The sequence below is a fragment of the Papaver somniferum genome, chromosome 1 (genome assembly GCF_003573695.1).
Source record: "Papaver somniferum cultivar HN1 chromosome 1, ASM357369v1, whole genome shotgun sequence".
Classification (NCBI taxonomy): Eukaryota; Viridiplantae; Streptophyta; class Magnoliopsida; order Ranunculales; family Papaveraceae; genus Papaver; species Papaver somniferum.
Window position 1 is genome coordinate 239228710 of NC_039358.1, and position 16321 is coordinate 239245030.

The window sequence follows — 16321 nt, forward strand, 5'->3', positions numbered from 1 at the left end:
GAAATAAAAACCCAGGTCTAGGTTTAAGAATTTAGAAAAAGTAAAAATAAAAATTTGTATCACGGGATAAAAACTTTTGATTTGGCAGAGGGATTCAAGTGTAAATACAATTAAATATAGGGATTTAAAAGATAATGCAAACAATAAAAATAATGAAAAGTTCGCAATTTTTTTTTATTAAATTACGTTTAGCTATCCAAAAAGAGGTTGGAGCGCTACTTGTTGCAAAGCTACCAACAAGTTTCTTGTAAAATTTTAATTCTTCTTTTTATTATTGAAGGACTTAAAAAATAATAATAATAAATTGCGAACATCTATGAGATAAAATGCCCGTAGTGGTACTATTATATATTTAAAAATAAAATTAAATAATATTTTTTATTTTCTAAATGTTACCCGGAATGTGTGCACATCTATGAGATAATATCCAAGGGTCAGAATGTGCACCCTTACGATATGTCACGAGGATGACCCGTCACAGCACGACCTAATTTCCCTTCCCTTAAACAGTGTGGTAGTAGATCCCATTATTCAATATATGCCCCCAACCAGTAAAATTGCGAGTAGTTGGCAAACCTAAACGGGGAAATTAAGGGGAGACCTAAAAAAAATAATATTCTCATTCCCAGGCCCACAATTAATTTTGTATACCGTGACATCCATAATTATATGAAATTATTATATGAATCAATACATAACTCGTTATGCATACTATCTTTTAAGGCATAACTCGTTATGCAGCCTAATTTTTCAGGGGTATAATTGGCAGCGCAACTTGGACATAACATATCTAAAAATCCACGTCTTAGAATTTTACAAATTCTATATCGTTGAAAATCTTTTTAAAAGAGCTACGCCACGAGTACAAACAAGAATATCAAATTTTTGTTTTTAACGAAAAAATCGGAGGTGATCCCCATTTTAGGGAAATTTTTTGAAAACTTGATACTTAACCATTATGCAGTCACCAAAAACGATGCATAACACATTCTGCAGACGCATAACGAATTATGCAACCATTTTCTCCACTTCATAACAAATTATGCATTTGGATAACAAAATTATGCATCTATAATAAGTTATATTACCATTTTTTTGGTTGATTTTAGCCGTACATATAAAAAATTGATGCATAATGCAGTATGCATCCATATTTACGGATGCATATCAGGTTATGCATCTATTTTCCCGATGCATAATGCATTATGTAGCCATATTTTCGGACGTATAACAGGTTATGCAGGTTTTCTGGACTGCATAACAAGTTATGCAACAAATTTTGTAGATGCATAACAGGTTATGCATCCATTTTCACGAATGCATAACATGGTATGCAGCCACCAAAAAAGATGCATAACACATTCTGCAGGCGCATAACGAATTATGCAACCATTTTCTCGCCTGCATAACAAAGTTATGCATTCACCACCAGAGTTGCACACTTTACAGCTCCACCAGAACCATTCTCTAACTGTTATTTCCCTGTAATCCTTCTCAGACTCTTGATTCAACCACCAACATCACCAGCTTGCATCATTATATGTGGCTTCGCTCTTGCTGTTGAACTACGGCCACCATTCCTTCAATTTCATATTCATATCCTCAACAGCATAACCAAAAACCCCAGTCAATCTCAACCTGCACAACCAAATCTCTCACCTTCTGCTCTAATTACTTCAACATCATCATCTTCTCTCATCTGTAGCTGCACCCACAATTCCATCACCAACACAAGTCTCTTCCATTCCAAAATACCCACTGGATCATCCATTATTCAAGCCATCTCCTACTCTTCCTGAAATCAACAACACAATCTCGAGTCCATATGTTGACATTCATTTTCTTCCATTAACAACAACCAGCACCTCAAAACCAACTTCAATCACATCTCTCAAATCCAATGATTTCTCCTATTTAAGTTCAGAAACCCGTTCCATATCGAAGTCACTGTAACCATAAATCTATCTCAACAACACCATGCTTCTTTCATTACTTCTTCTCCTCTTTGTCGATCTCAAATTCAATTTCAACATGGTTGCATAACGTAATTCTTCAATTTCATGCTTCTCTGATTTGTAGACGAACCCTAACCTAATTCAAGCAACACTCAACTTCAATTACATCTGGTATTGAATGAACCCTAGACTGGCGAACCCATCTCTCAGATTCAAACCCATAACTGTTTAATTTTCTCGTTCTCACTGTTGATAGCAGCAACAGATTCAAATTTTTATGAACAACCCTTACTGCCTTGTTCTTCATATAACTCAGCCATCTTCATTTTAATTTCAATTCCGTCAATTCCTTAATTCCATCAGCAGTTTACAACTAGAAACCCCCAATATACGTCTCAGACCCATCCTCTATTCCTTCGTAGTTTCTCAAATCACCAGCAGCAACCTTTGTTCTTCTCTGTCAACCTGATAACAACTTCAATAATCATCGAGAACCTCATCAATCTCTCGATCTTCATCTTCTCTGCCATCCAACATACCTCGAATCTTCCATACAATCCACAAAACCTAGTTCGTAAAGCTCCTCCAAAGGAAACGAAGACGAAATATGAACGAAAGTATAATTTTAGAAAATATGGGCGAGCGAGTAATTTTTGGGGAAAAATTGGATGCGCTCGTGAAATTTTTTGTCGGTGGGTTTGATAATGGGAGAAATCTGAAAAATGGGTGTGACTGTAGTTTTCACAACCTAAACACTAACCAGTAAAAAAGGCCCAATAAAGTACACCCCAACCGAAGCCCAGAAATGATAACAAAGAGAAAAATATTCCTCGCAGGGAGAGAAATGAGTGAGAAGAAGTAAAAGAGGAGAAAGAAGACATGGAAGAGGAGAAAAAACTCGATCACGGCGGTAGCGGCGGCGGTGGTATTGGTGAAATTGGCGGATATTGGTGGTGGGGATTAGCAAGTGCAGCTCAATTAGCAATAGGAATAAGATCATACAGAAGAGGATACAACGGAGATGGAACATTAATGCCTTTCAAAGCTTTTGGTGTTGCTTCAATCTTTCTTGGTTCTGGTGCTGCTGCTATTACTGGATTACTCAATCTCTCTGGTATGCACAAGGTACTGTAAATACACACCATTACTCTTACTTTTGTGCTTGATCTTATTTTTCATATGACGAAATTACCCCTGAAATCCTGCCTCCATTGAATTAGGGCATTATCCTCACTGTATCTATGTTGTTATTGAACCCCAGGTTGAAGATTTCAAGAGATTGGGTGCAAATATCAGGGGAGGTTTAGGTGTTCCCCCTAGAGAAACTCAGAAATAAGTGTTTTTTTTTTAGTAATTGTTGAATTTTGATTATAATTAAATGTCTAAATCTAAGGAATTAATCGGAGAGGTTTGCCATATTGGTGTCGTAGTAGTTTCCTACATATTGCTCGCTCGCTCGGTTGCCATATTTTTTTAGTAATTGTTGTATTGCGTTTACTGAATTTACTTCATTATCTTTTATCTGGACTCTGGAGTGGAATTCCAACTGTGTCTTTGGTGCAAGATGCATTCACACCTAGTGTGAAATGATGGAGAGACTATAATAATTGTAAGGTTAGTAAAACAATAGGATAATGCACATTATGTCCATTTTTCTACCTGCTCCCATAAAAAACGGGGTTTTATATTAAGAGTCTACCGGTGTTTTCAAACAACTTGACCATATGGAGAATTTCTTTGGAATACTTGCCGACTTCTCTTCATGTCTTTTGTAAAAGTGATTCTTTTTTGAGAACTAAAATGTTGAAATTGAGAGACTTGGTGACTTTTTATTTAAGCCTTTGCTAGTGATGTTCAGTGAGGAATTGTAGGTTGGAAGTTGTGTAACTTGGAAGAATAGGATTGACATTTGACGGTTTTTTTTGTTAAGTCAAGTGTTGAAATTGAGTCTTCAAGCCTCTGCAAGTGACCAATGTTGATGAAGTATAGTTTGTATGAAGCTGTACGGTCAGGGGATATTGATCTTGTTAAAAATCTGGTTGCTGATTCTGGTGATGATCATGATAGTTATCTTCTACTTTTACAAATGAAGACCCATGTAGAGAGTAACTTGCTTCATGTTGCAGTGCAATTTAACAAAGAAGTGTGTGTGGAAGAGATTTGCAGAAGATGTCCATCGTTGTTATTGCAACAAAACTTAGAGGGGGATACTCCTCTTCATATTGCTGCAAGGTTGGGGTTATCTGATGTGCTCAGAGTTCTGTTTAATTGCGCTCGTCAAATGAATGAAGAAGACGATGTTGAAAAAGGAGTAGGACTGGAATTATTAGGAGAAGACACTACACATTTTATTAGTAGTGTTGCTGAAGTAAATGAAGGGTATTCGTCATCTATATCAATGACAAAATTGCAGCAACTAGTGAGGTTGACAAATAGTAAGAAAGACACGGCGCTTCACGAGGCACTGCGAAACTCATCCTATGGTGAAGTGGTGAAGATGTTAGCAGAAGCAGACCCAAGCTTTGAATATTGCGCTAATGATGCTGGTGAAACCCCACTTCACTTGGCTGTCCAATATGGAGAGTATTTTCAAGTCAATTTTATCTTGAACAACTTGCCGACCCCAACTTGTAGTTCCCCTGGAGGAAGGACTGTATTGCACAACGCAATACTTTACCACGTTGATTCAGGTAATTTTGATGTTGTTAATTTTTTGAAAATTCCAAATTGTACTCATATGAGTTGCTACATCTATTTATCTTGTTTGCCCAGTTAATAAACATTTGATTAAATAGCAAGCACAAAGGAAACAGATCTGTGGTTACCAAGTGTAACCATATCCTTTCGTTTATGGGTTTAAATTTTTCTAATACTTAAAAATATATGACAGGTTTAATGGACATGGTAAACGTGTTATTGAAAAATAAGCGACATCTAGTAAGAGAAGTTGACAGGGATGGGCGTAGTGCACTTCACTATGCTGCATATGATTCAAATGCAGAACTAGCTATAAAGCTGCTAGATGTGGATCCTTCAGCTGGATATATAAAGGACAAAGATGGCATGACTGTTCTTCATCATGCTGCAGGAGGGAATGATAATGCTACTTTATACCGCAGAAGTGATAAATTTATTGAGAATGTAATTCAACGATGTCCTGATTGTTGGGAACTGCTAGATAGTGAAGGCGGTAATTTTCTTCATGTTGCTGCTAAGAATAGGCGATTCAGCGCTATCAAGTATGTTTTCGATCTGAAATCAAATTACATGGCAAATAATCTTATAAGTGGCAGGGATAAGCATGGAAACACACCATGGGATCTGTTTGTCAAATCCAGAGGAGGTGTCAGTCTTGGGCGCAAGGATGCGTGTTATAATATTTTCGTACAGGACCCTAGAGTGATCAAGGTTGTCGGTTACAAATATAGATTCATGGTTGATCGGGTTGCAACTCATGACTGTAGTCAGTCCCAAAATACTTCGGTATGTTTTACTTTCTCATACCTTGCTAAAAAAATTTATGATAAAAGCATCTTGTTGTTGTGGTTCATATTTATTTTGAGTCTAACCTTATTTCGTTCTGAATTTAGTTCCAAATCTCTTTATTTTGAGTCTAACCCCATCGACGGTTAATATTCAATTCCAGATTTTATTCAATTAGCAGAGATACTGTGATAGAACAACTAATTTTCATGTGACTTGGGATGGCTCATAAACCAATTTTTATTCAATTAGCCCTTCTGTTTTGTTCTTATGTCGTGATACCTGTTTTTTTAAGTAGTGCTACCTATTTATTTGTTTTTTCCTTCTTTGACAGATAGAAAACAACAAGAAACAAAGCAACGATGATAAACTACAAAGGAAAAAAGAAAGAACAAGAGAAAAGTTAGAGAATATGAGCCAAAACCATATGGTGGTGGTTACACTCATTGCAACTGTTGCATTTGCAGCTGGTTTTACGTTACCAGGAGGCTACAGAAATGATGGACCAGAAGAGGGTATGGCAACGTTAGCTAAGAAATCTGCTTTTATTGCATTCATGGTATCAAACAGTTTGGCGATGCTACTTTCCCTATATGCCCTCTTCATTCATTTTTGGACTAGGTTCCAAACCGCCATGGTAAACAAGTATGAATTAATATCAGTAGCTGTGCCAACACTTGCTTGTACATTCTTTGCGATTTTAGCAATGGCAGTTGCATTTGTGACAGGCACATACACAGTTATTAGTTGTGTACCTGGGCTTGCCATACCCCTGTGTATACTGAGCTCCAGTTTCTTCATTTTCGCATTTAATTTCCTCTACAGGTCATACAAATGGTTGGATGAGGAGGATCGGATTCCATTCCTTAAATTTGCTATTACTAAGGTTACATGTGCATTTTTCTTGAAAAGTTAGAAAAATCAATTTTGGGGGCTAATGCAGAAATTTTGTGGAATAAAACTTGAGTTGTGTCTTAGTCATGTCAGAGTAAATCATATCCAGATTCGCTCCGCGTAATTTCGAAATAACTCAAATTTTCTGTCACGAAGGACAAGCATATGTGCAGCATGAACTCCCATAATATATTCAAATGCGTTCTACATCACAGTGGACGGAAACAGCAAGACCTAATAATCAAGGCTCATTTGCAGAACATTTTAATCTATAAATTAGATGGGTCTCGCGTGCGTTTCACATTATAGCGGACAATCCTTTTTGTTTAGTGCTCTCCGCATAATACCCAACACTCGTGGTGTAGAAATCCCTTGAAAGAATATCAAAAGCAAGGGCTGAAAAACCTGCTGAGCATAGCCAAAATAATCTATTATACAAATATGCGAGAAACCAACAAAACCAAGTGCATCCCACTGAAACATACAAATTCAGATTCTTAAACATGGCAGCTTGGTGACATTTTTTTTTTTTATGAGAATCGAAAAAATGTGCCCATTTGATGATGAATAAAATTTTAATAGTGGTAGGATTGGGATTGGCTTCAGGATGTATATCACTATAAATGAATACCTTTACCATCATTCTTGATCATCCATAAGAAGAACCTCATTTTAGTATCTTCCTAGAACACCACCATTTGCGACGAAGGAGATAATCCCTACTCATCTGATTTTAGGCTGCTAGCATGGAGATTATGTTGGAAAAAACGCGTTCGTGTTTTGTAAAACCAAATGTGCATGGACTATGATTTGATTCCTAGACCTATTGCCCACTAATTGTTTATTCATGTGTATGGATAACACAATAGTCCCACATATACTAAAATCTAAAGAGTTTTAGACTTAAATATCATAGAATTGGCTAAAGAGCATGGCCCTTTCGGTCAACACACTTTTGTGTGAGGGAGAAGACCTAGACTAGGGCAAGTTGTCTTTCGCGTACGCGCGGTGCTTTGCACCGAACGCACGCCACCGTCCGTTCGGTTCGGGTGTTGGTTCAATAGGATCCTATCTTTTTACTGAAATTTTCATTCGTGCTTTCCGCACATGTAGAAGAATCTCATATCCTTTTGTTTGTACGTGTTTTGTCACACACATGAAGAATCTCACTCTTTTTTTTGTCTGACACACGTGCTTTGACTGACAAAAGCATAAGTCTTATCACTGTTTTTCATTTCATCTTTTGTCAGAAGTCAGATACTGTTTTGTCTGTTGCTTTTCAGTTTTTGTCAGAAGTCAGAAAATGTTTTTGACTGTTGCTTTTCTTTTCAGCTTTAGTCAGAAGTAAGAAAATGTTTTTATACGTATGGGAATCTTTCTTTGTTAGTAACGGGTGAATTTTTGACTGACTATAAAAGGAGTTGTTAAGCTCAGTTTTAAAACATACAGCAAAGAAGAAGTAGATTATTCCTCTCTTATTATTCTCTGCTACTGTTTTAGTTTCTCTGCAACTATTTCATTTTCTTCTTAAATCTCTGCCAAGCTCTTAGAGTACCTTCTTTGTATGCTACATTGAGGGATACTATCAGTGGTTGTATCCTGGAGGTGACTCGCCAACTGCTATAGCATCTAACAGGAGTAGCAGGCGATATTTCCTTTAGCCCAGCGTATCTCATACGTGCCTCTACTAGTTCCTGCTACATTTATCTGTGCATCTCCATGAACATGAGTCAAGCGTTGGTTTTGAGCTAAGCATTTTTTTCTCTATTATTACGATTGTTGTTACATTTTCCCCAACAATCTAAAGGAAATATCCTTCATTACTATATTTTTGCTGTAACAACATGGGAAAGAGTAATGTAGACAAACCCCCAAAGTTTAGTGGAAAATACTTTAAACGATGGCAGTCCAAAATGTTATTCTTCTTAAAAGACCAAAGGTTAGATGAAGTTGCTTTAGAAAGACCCTCGAGAAGGCTTCATGACCGTAGTTATGAAGATAGACTGGATAGGTGGACTAGGAAGAATTACATGTGCAAAAACCATATTCTTAACTGTCAGGATGACTCCTTGTACGACTTTTATAATGCAAAAGAAATTTTACTACTTTTGATTTATGGGAAGCCCTGGAAGAAAAATATCTTGCTGAGGCTGCTGGAAGCAAGAAGTTCTTGGTTGCTAACTTCCTGGAATATAAGATGACTGATGAAAAGCCTATAGTAGAATAATTCATCGAACTTCAGCTAATCATCAACGAAATTCTTGCTGAAGGCATGCATATTGATGAAGCTCTACAAGTATCTGCAGTGATTGAAAAGCTTCCACCCTCATGGAACGAGTACAAGAGGAGGATGCGACAGAAGAATCGTGAAATCACCATGATAGAGCTGGGGAAAAAGATCCAAGTTGAAGAACTATTATGCTGCAAGGACAAGAGCCTAATGCTGAGCAAAGAAATGTCCAACAAAACTCATGTCCTAAATGATAATGCTGCAACAAAGAAAGAGCATGATGGAAAATCCGCATCCAGCAAAAATGGTAACAAACGTCGTAACTCCAAAGGTAACCATCTTAAACCAAAGGGTGGCGTCTCCAAAAACACCATCAAAGGTGACTGCTATAACTGTGGTAAGACCGGTCATATGGCCAAAGACTGTAGGGCGCCTAAAAAAATCAAAAATGATCCTAAACAAAAAAATAAGGCAAACATAGTAGACGATTCTGGAAATTTTACTGGCATGGTGTCTGAAGTCAACCTTGTCTCAAATGTGACCAATGTGAGAGACTGCTGTTTAGATTCTGGAGCCACCAGACATGTCTGCAAGTTCAGAAATGCTTTCTCCTCCTATGACAAAGTAGGAGACGATGAGAAATTGTTTATTGGTAACTCTTCCACCGCGAAAGTGGTGGGAAAAGGAAAGGTTGAATTGAAGCTCACTTCAGGAGAAACTCTCGCATTGAATGATGTGTATCACGTCCCGGACATATGCAAGAATCTTATCTCAGAAACCATCTTACTTGGTAAAGGTTTTAAATTTGTAGCTGAGTCTAACAAAGTTGTAATCTCTAAGGGTGGCGACTTCATAGGAAAAGGTTATGTCACTGAAAACATGATTATGCTTAGTGTACTTTCTTTGAACTTGAATGTTAATGCATCTTCTTCTTCTTATGTTTGTGACTCCTCACATGTATGGCATGATATACTAGGACATGTTAATTTCAAATCCATTGAAAGACTTGCTAATTTAAGTTGCATTCCTAAAATAAACATTGACAGAGGTCATAAATGTGAAATTTGTGTTGAATCTAAATATGCAAGAAAACCATTTAACAAAAAGGTTGAACGTAGTACAACTCCCTTAGAACTAATCCACTCGGATTTAGGAGATTTGAAATCAACACCAACTAGAGGTGGTAAAAAATGGTATATCACTTTTATCGATGATTACTCACGATATTGTCAGGTTTATCTTCTTAGAAGTAAATATGAAGCCTTAGACGCTTTCAAATTATATAAACTTGAAGTAGAAAACCAAATAGGTGTCACAATTAAAACTCTTAGGTCAGACCGAGGCGGTGAGTATGTGATACCTATAGGAGAATTTTGCAAACTTAATGGAATCATTCATGAAACTACTGCACCTTCTTCACCTGAGTCGAATGGAGTAGCTGAAAGGAAAAACCGAACACTCATAGATATGGTGAACGCTATGTTGTCTAGTTCAGGGATACCTACGAACTTGTGGGGGGAAGCAATTCTCTCTGCTTGCTATATCTTGAACCGAGTTCCATTTACGAAATATGACAAAACTCCATATGAGTTATGGTGAGGTAAACAACCTTCCTATGCATTCTTTAAAGTGTGGGGGTGTTTGTCAAAGGTGGCCATTCCTCGCTCCAAGAAAACCAAAATAGGACCTAAAACTGTGGATTGTGTTTTCCTAGGTTATCCTGAGCACACTAGTGCTTATAGGTTCATGGTCATTGGTCAGAACACCATAATGGAATCTAGAGATGCAGTGTTTTTTGAACACATTTTTCCTTTAGGGTCTGGACCTCTCAAAAGGGTCCACGATGACCTCTCAGATGTTCCTTCAACTAATCAGCCCTCGTATCTAGATGATGAGACCGAACCTAGAAGAAGTAAGAGGGTTAGAACCGAGAAAAGTTCCGGTCCAGATTTTGTGACTCTTACTGTAGAGTCTGAACCCCAAACCTATAAGGAAGCTATGACTTCTACGGAAGCTCCCTTCTGGGAAGAAGCTTCGATTAATGAGTGGGATTCCATTCAACAAAACGAAACTTGGGAGCTTGTAGACTTACCTCCTGGTAGTAAAACCATAGGTTGCAAGTGGGTCTTCAAAAGGAAGCTTAGAACAGATGGAACTATAGAAAAACACAAAGCTAGGTTGGTAGCTAAGGGCTATAGACAACAGGAAGGATTAGATTTCTTTGATTCCTATTCACCGGTCACAAGAATCACTTCTATTAGGATGCTGATTTCTATTGCTTCTATTTATGACTTGCATATACATCAGATGGATGTTAAAACTGCATTTTTATATGGTGAATTGAATGAAGAAATTTATATGGACCAACCTGAAGGTTTTGTTGTGAAAGGGTTTGAAGACAAAGTATGCAAATTGAACAAATATTTGTATGGTTTAAAACAAGCACCTAAACAGTGGCATGAAAAATTTGATCATGTAATGATATTTAATGGCTTCAAGGTTAATGAATCGGATAAATGTGTTTACATTAACTCTGTGGATGATTCTCATGTTATTGTGTGCCTGTATGTTGATGATATGCTCATATTAGGCAGTAAGCTTGATATTATTAATACCACTAAAATCATGCTTAACGAAAATTTTGACATGAAAGACTTAGGCCCCGCATATGTAATCTTAGGGATGAAAATCAGAAAGACGTCTCATGGATATAGTCTTAGTCAATCTCATTATGCTGAAACTGTACTTATTAGATTTAATCATGAAAATGTTAAACCTGTATCTACTCCTTATGATCCCAATTGTAACTTGAAAAATAACAAGGGTGAGGGAATTTCTCAACTTGAGCATTCTCGCATTATTGGCAGTCTTATTATTTGATGAACTGCACAAGACCTGACATTGCATACATTGTGAGTAGATTGAGAAGGTACACTTGCAACCCTCGGAAGGATCACTGAAATTCTCTCTACAGAGTTCTACGGTACCTGAGAGGAACTTCAAACTATTGCTTAAGTTTTGGGAAGTATCCTGTTGTGCTAGAAGGGTATTGTGATGCTAACTGGATATCATACTCAGATGAGTGCAAATCCACTAGTGGGTACATCTTCACATTTGGAGGTGCGTCTGTGTCATGGAAGTCTTCCAAACAGACATGTATAGCTCGATCCAACATGGAGTCTGAGTTTATAGCATTGGAGAAATATGGAGAGGAAGCTGAATGGATACGATGTTTCCTGGGAGGAATTCCACTCTGGCCCAAGCCTGTGTCTTCGATCGCAATCCACTGTGACAGTCAAGCTGTTATTGGTTGCGGAAAGAATAGTGTATACAACGGAAAGTCTATACATCTACAAATAATACACAAGACAGTGAAACAACTAATCTCTATTGGTATCATCTCTATAGACTTTGTGAGGTCTAAAGAGAATATTGCAGATCCTTTGACGAAAGGATTATCTAGAGAGGTAGTTAGATCCACATCGAGGGGGATGGGACTTAAGCTCATAGAATAAATCTCCATGAAGGATACTCAACCTTGTGAATGGAGATCCAATATCAAGGTTCAATGAGACAACTAATTTTTGGTGATGTCGGGACAACACTATCTTAGTCCCTCCCTATGGTGTAACTGTGTGATAGTGCTACCTGCATGATTTAGGATGATCCGTTGAGATCTTAATGAGTACCATGGATTTGCTTAAAGCGGGGTGTAGCAGGACACTCATAATGGACTCACCTATGTGGATGTTGGAAGTGGGGCCGCTTCCTATGAGAATTTGAGATGATTCTCTAGAGACATTCATTAAGTCCGGGATTTAGCCCACGGCCAAAAAGGGCACAACGACAAGAGCTTGGCAAATTTTCTTTGAGACATCAGGTGTGGTTGTTATTTCTGAATTGCATTCACTGTTGGAGGTTCAAGACATTGTGTTCACCTTTTCAACAAGCAGTTCCGGTAACCTCTCACTAAGTTAAGGTTCAATTTCTGGGACACCTTAGCCTATTTTTGATGTATTCTGCTTTCTCGTATTTTTGTCGACATGTTTTATCATTCATGTGGGGGATTGTTGGAAAAAACGGGTTTTTGTTTTGTAAAACCAAATGTGCATGGACTATGATTTGATCCCTAGACCTATTGCCCAATATTTGTTTTTTCATGTGATTAGATAAAACAATAGTCTCACATAGACTAAAATCTAAAGAGTTTTAGACTTAAATACCATAGAATTGGCTAAAGAGCATGGCCCTTTGGGTCAACACACTTTTTTGTGAGGGAGAATACCTAGACTAGGGAAAGGTTGCCTTTCCCGTAGCGTGGTGCTTCGCACCGAAGCACGCACGCCGCCGTCCGTCCGCTTGGTCGGTCGGGTCGGGTCGGGTGGGGGTGTGGGTGGGGGTGGGGGTTCAATAAGATCCTATCTTTTTACTGAAATTTGCATTCGTGCTTTCTGCACATGTAGAAGAATATCTTAGCCTTTTGCTTGTACATGTTTTGTCCCACACATGAAGAATCTCACTCTGTTTTTTGTCTGACACGCGTGCTTTGGCTGGCAAAAACATAAGTCTTATCACTGCTTTTCATTTCAGCTTTTGTCAGAAGTCAGATACTGTTTTGTCTGTTGCTTTTCAGCTTTTGTCAGAAGTCAGAAAATGTTTTTGACTGTTGCTTTTCTTTTCAGCTTTAGTCAGAAGTCAGAAAATGTTTTTATACGCATGGGAATCTTTCTTTATTAGTAATGGGTGAATTTTTGACTGACTATAAAAGGAGTTGTTAAGCTCAGTTTTAAAACATACAACAGAGAAGAAGTAGCTTCTTCCTCTCTTATTATTCTCTGCTACTGTTTTAGTTTCTCTGTAACTATTTCATTTTCTTCTTAAATCTCTACCAAGCTCTTAGAGTACCTTCTTTGTATGCTATATCAAGGGGTACTATCAGTAGTTGTATCCTGGAGGTGACTCGCCAACTGCTATAGAATCTCAGAGGAGTAGCAGACGATATTGCCTTTAGGTCAGCGTATCTCATACGTGACTCTACTAGTTCCTGCTACAATTATCTGTGCATCTCCATGAACATCAGTCAAGCGTTGGTTTTGAGCTAAGTATTTTTTTCTCTATTATTACTATTGTTGTTACATTTTCTCCACATATTATTCTTCCTTATAACTTCCTTCTACTTTTCTCCTTACTTCTCATTCCTCTATATTTTCTCATTACAATCAAAAACAGAAACTATAGCGGTCGAACCAAATCCAACTTTCCACCTGGTCCTCCTAAGTTTCCAATCATTGGTAATTTACATCAATTTATGGTCCATTCATGTTTATACAACACGGTCGTATACCAACAGCCATAATCTCCTCTGCTGAAGCTGCCGAACAAGTCTTAAAAACACATGATATTGATTTTTGCAATAGACTTCAACTTGCTAGTCGAAAACGTATGTCGTATAATTACATAGACATAGCTTTTGCACCTTATGGAGAGTACTTTTTTTTTTGATCGAGAAAGGGGGGGGGGGGGGGGGGGGGGGGGGGGGGGGAATTTAGTTGAAGAACTGTAGTTATTATGTTAGTGGAACATGCTCTCCCAAGAGAAAACACACCAATCAAGCCTGAAGTTGAAGTTTCTATTGAAGGCGGAACTCCAAGCTAGAATTGATGCTTTCACCTCCACGTTGACTTGGAAGTGAGAAAGAGATTTCTCGTCGAAAATTCTCCGATTGAGTTCATTCCATAAAGCCCATATCACGGCAGCTAGTACTAGGTCCCATATTCCTTTCGCTGGACCTAAAATACCTTTAGATGACCAATTTTGAGCTAGTTGAAGAACTGTTAGAGGAGGAATCCACCACCGCGTACCTGGGAGGATTAAGGACCATACTCTGCGAGAGAAAGGATAGGTCAGAAGAAGGTGTTCAGTTGATTCACATTCAACAAGGCAAAGAGGACATCTGCTTGCAAGCTTGAAGTTCCGATGCTGAAGAGAGTCTTGGATGGCGATCTTATTATGAGCTGCTGTCCAAAAGAAGAAACATATTTTTGGTGGGACATGTGGATTCCAAAATAAGTGCCCTTGAACCTCTTTACTAAGAAAAGAGTGCAATCTTTTAAGGTAATCAGGTCAGAAGAGGTTGATGCTTTAATTGATTCCATTTCCATATCATCTTCTTCTTCAAATAATACTCCTGTTAACGTTTTTGGAAAGTTAGTAAGTTTCACGCATGAAACAATCTGTAGAGTTGCTTTTGGTCAAACTAGGAAACAGTTTGATGGAAGACTTGTAGAAATCCTTCGGAAGTCGCCATTTTGACTAGTTTATCTCCATCCGACTATTTTCCAGAGGTAAGTTGGATTATTGATAGGATCATTGGAATCCATGGTAAAACAGAAAAATGCTTTCATGAATTGGACAATTTCTTGCAACAAATCATAGATGAACATGACATCCCGGAACGACTGGAACTGGAGCACGAAGATATTATAGACGTTTTGCTTAAACTAAACTAAGGAAGGCTCAAATGAGTACAGTTCGTCTTACTAACGACCATATTAATTAAAGCAATTATTCTGGTAATTCTTATTCGTTCTTTTTTTTTGTTACTCAAATGAGCACGAAGAAAAAAAAGCTTTTTTAATGAAAATCAACATTCCTGATGTGACACACTCGAATACATTTGTGCATAATAACACAATGAGCGAGTATCCACTTCTAAGCTGTAAGATTTCACATTCATATATGTATATAATAGGTAACTCGAACTTGTGGATTTGACCATATGACATCAAGTATGAATTGGCCAACTCCATTAATTAAGCAACCCAGTTATGCTAGTTTAGTTACTAGTAGTCTTGTTATGATTCATATAAACATCTTGAGCATTGCACAGTTCTTTCTTTTTTCTTTCTTGGTTCCTACATTTTTGAGCATAAGCTTCTGAGTACATATTTATGATTTTCTGTTTCAAAACTATCAGAATATATATCTTGGTGGAGTAGACACAACAACTGGTGTAATGACTTGGGCAATGGCAGAACTGGCTAAAAATCCAGAAGCAATGAAGAAAGTTCAAGGAGAGATTAGAAGTCACGTGGGATCGAAGGGAAAGGTAGAAGAATCAGACCTTGAAAACTTCCAATACTTAAAAATGGTAGTTAAAGAAACTCTAAGGTTGCATCCAACAGATCCATTTATTGCAAGACAAACCATGAAGCACAACAACATTTATGGTTATGACATATACCCCAAGACATGGGTCTTAATAAATACATGGGCGATGGGGAGAGATCCAAAGTATTGGCAAAATCCAGAAGAATTCTTGCCAGAAAGGTTTAAGAATAGCTCTATTGATTTTGTCGAAAATCATAATTTGGAATACATACCTTTTGGAGGAGGTCGAAGGATCTGTCCTGGATTGAATATGGGAGTTGTGTTAACAGAGCTCGTTCTCGCCAATTTATTGTGCACTTTCGACTGGGAATTGCCAAAAGGATTGAAGACGGAAGATCTAAACATGGACGAGTCATTAGGGAGTAGATATGACCCATTTGAGCTTGTAACCCATCAAGCATGTGTTTAAGAATTAAATCTTATTAAGAGAAAATAAAATCGTGTGATAAATTGCATGTGTGATGGTGTGCTAAATTTATATGCATGATGTAGCATGGGTGTGATTAAGGCTGCACGAGTACCGGTTCAGTCTGGTTTTCTATTGGAACCGGCTGGTGTTGACTGATACCTCATTTTGAACACCGGTACC

The 16321-nt window shown here is 37.8% G+C and overlaps 3 protein-coding genes across 3 annotated transcripts; all 3 read left to right on the top strand.

Annotated features, from left to right (window-relative positions):
• The first annotated feature begins 2779 nt into the window (after positions 1 to 2779).
• Positions 2780 to 3482, top strand: LOC113321147. Its single transcript, XM_026569037.1, has 2 exons — positions 2780 to 3080; positions 3217 to 3482. Exons 1-2 carry the CDS (start codon positions 2835 to 2837, stop codon positions 3289 to 3291), a joined length of 321 nt encoding a protein of 106 aa, XP_026424822.1. The 5' UTR covers positions 2780 to 2834; the 3' UTR covers positions 3292 to 3482.
• Positions 3483 to 3628: 146 nt separating this feature from the next.
• On the top strand, positions 3629 to 6367 carry LOC113321140 (protein ACCELERATED CELL DEATH 6-like). Its single transcript, XM_026569029.1, has 3 exons — positions 3629 to 4645; positions 4846 to 5438; positions 5773 to 6367. The coding sequence occupies exons 1-3, from the start codon at positions 3928 to 3930 to the stop codon at positions 6352 to 6354; spliced, it is 1893 nt and encodes a 630-aa protein (XP_026424814.1). The 5' UTR covers positions 3629 to 3927; the 3' UTR covers positions 6355 to 6367.
• A 9210-nt stretch (positions 6368 to 15577) lies between these two features.
• LOC113274012 (cytochrome P450 71B20-like) lies at positions 15578 to 16141 on the top strand. Its single transcript, XM_026523568.1, has one exon. It carries the CDS (start codon positions 15578 to 15580, stop codon positions 16139 to 16141), a length of 564 nt encoding a protein of 187 aa, XP_026379353.1.
• Positions 16142 to 16321: the final 180 nt, after the last annotated feature.

Excerpts from the sequence above, each read along its gene's own strand:
- LOC113321147 (XM_026569037.1), top strand. The coding sequence starts at position 2,835 with ATGGAAGAGGAGAAAAAACTCGATCACGGCGGTAGCGGCGGCGGTGGT. Across the intron at positions 3,081-3,216 it reads ATCTCTCTGGTATGCACAAG|GTTGAAGATTTCAAGAGATT; the intron begins GTACTGTAAATA and ends ATTGAACCCCAG.
- LOC113321140 (XM_026569029.1), top strand. The coding sequence starts at position 3,928 with ATGTTGATGAAGTATAGTTTGTATGAAGCTGTACGGTCAGGGGATATT. Across the intron at positions 4,646-4,845 it reads ACTTTACCACGTTGATTCAG|GTTTAATGGACATGGTAAAC; the intron begins GTAATTTTGATG and ends AATATATGACAG. Across the intron at positions 5,439-5,772 it reads GTCAGTCCCAAAATACTTCG|ATAGAAAACAACAAGAAACA; the intron begins GTATGTTTTACT and ends CTTCTTTGACAG.
- LOC113274012 (XM_026523568.1), top strand. The coding sequence starts at position 15,578 with ATGACTTGGGCAATGGCAGAACTGGCTAAAAATCCAGAAGCAATGAAG.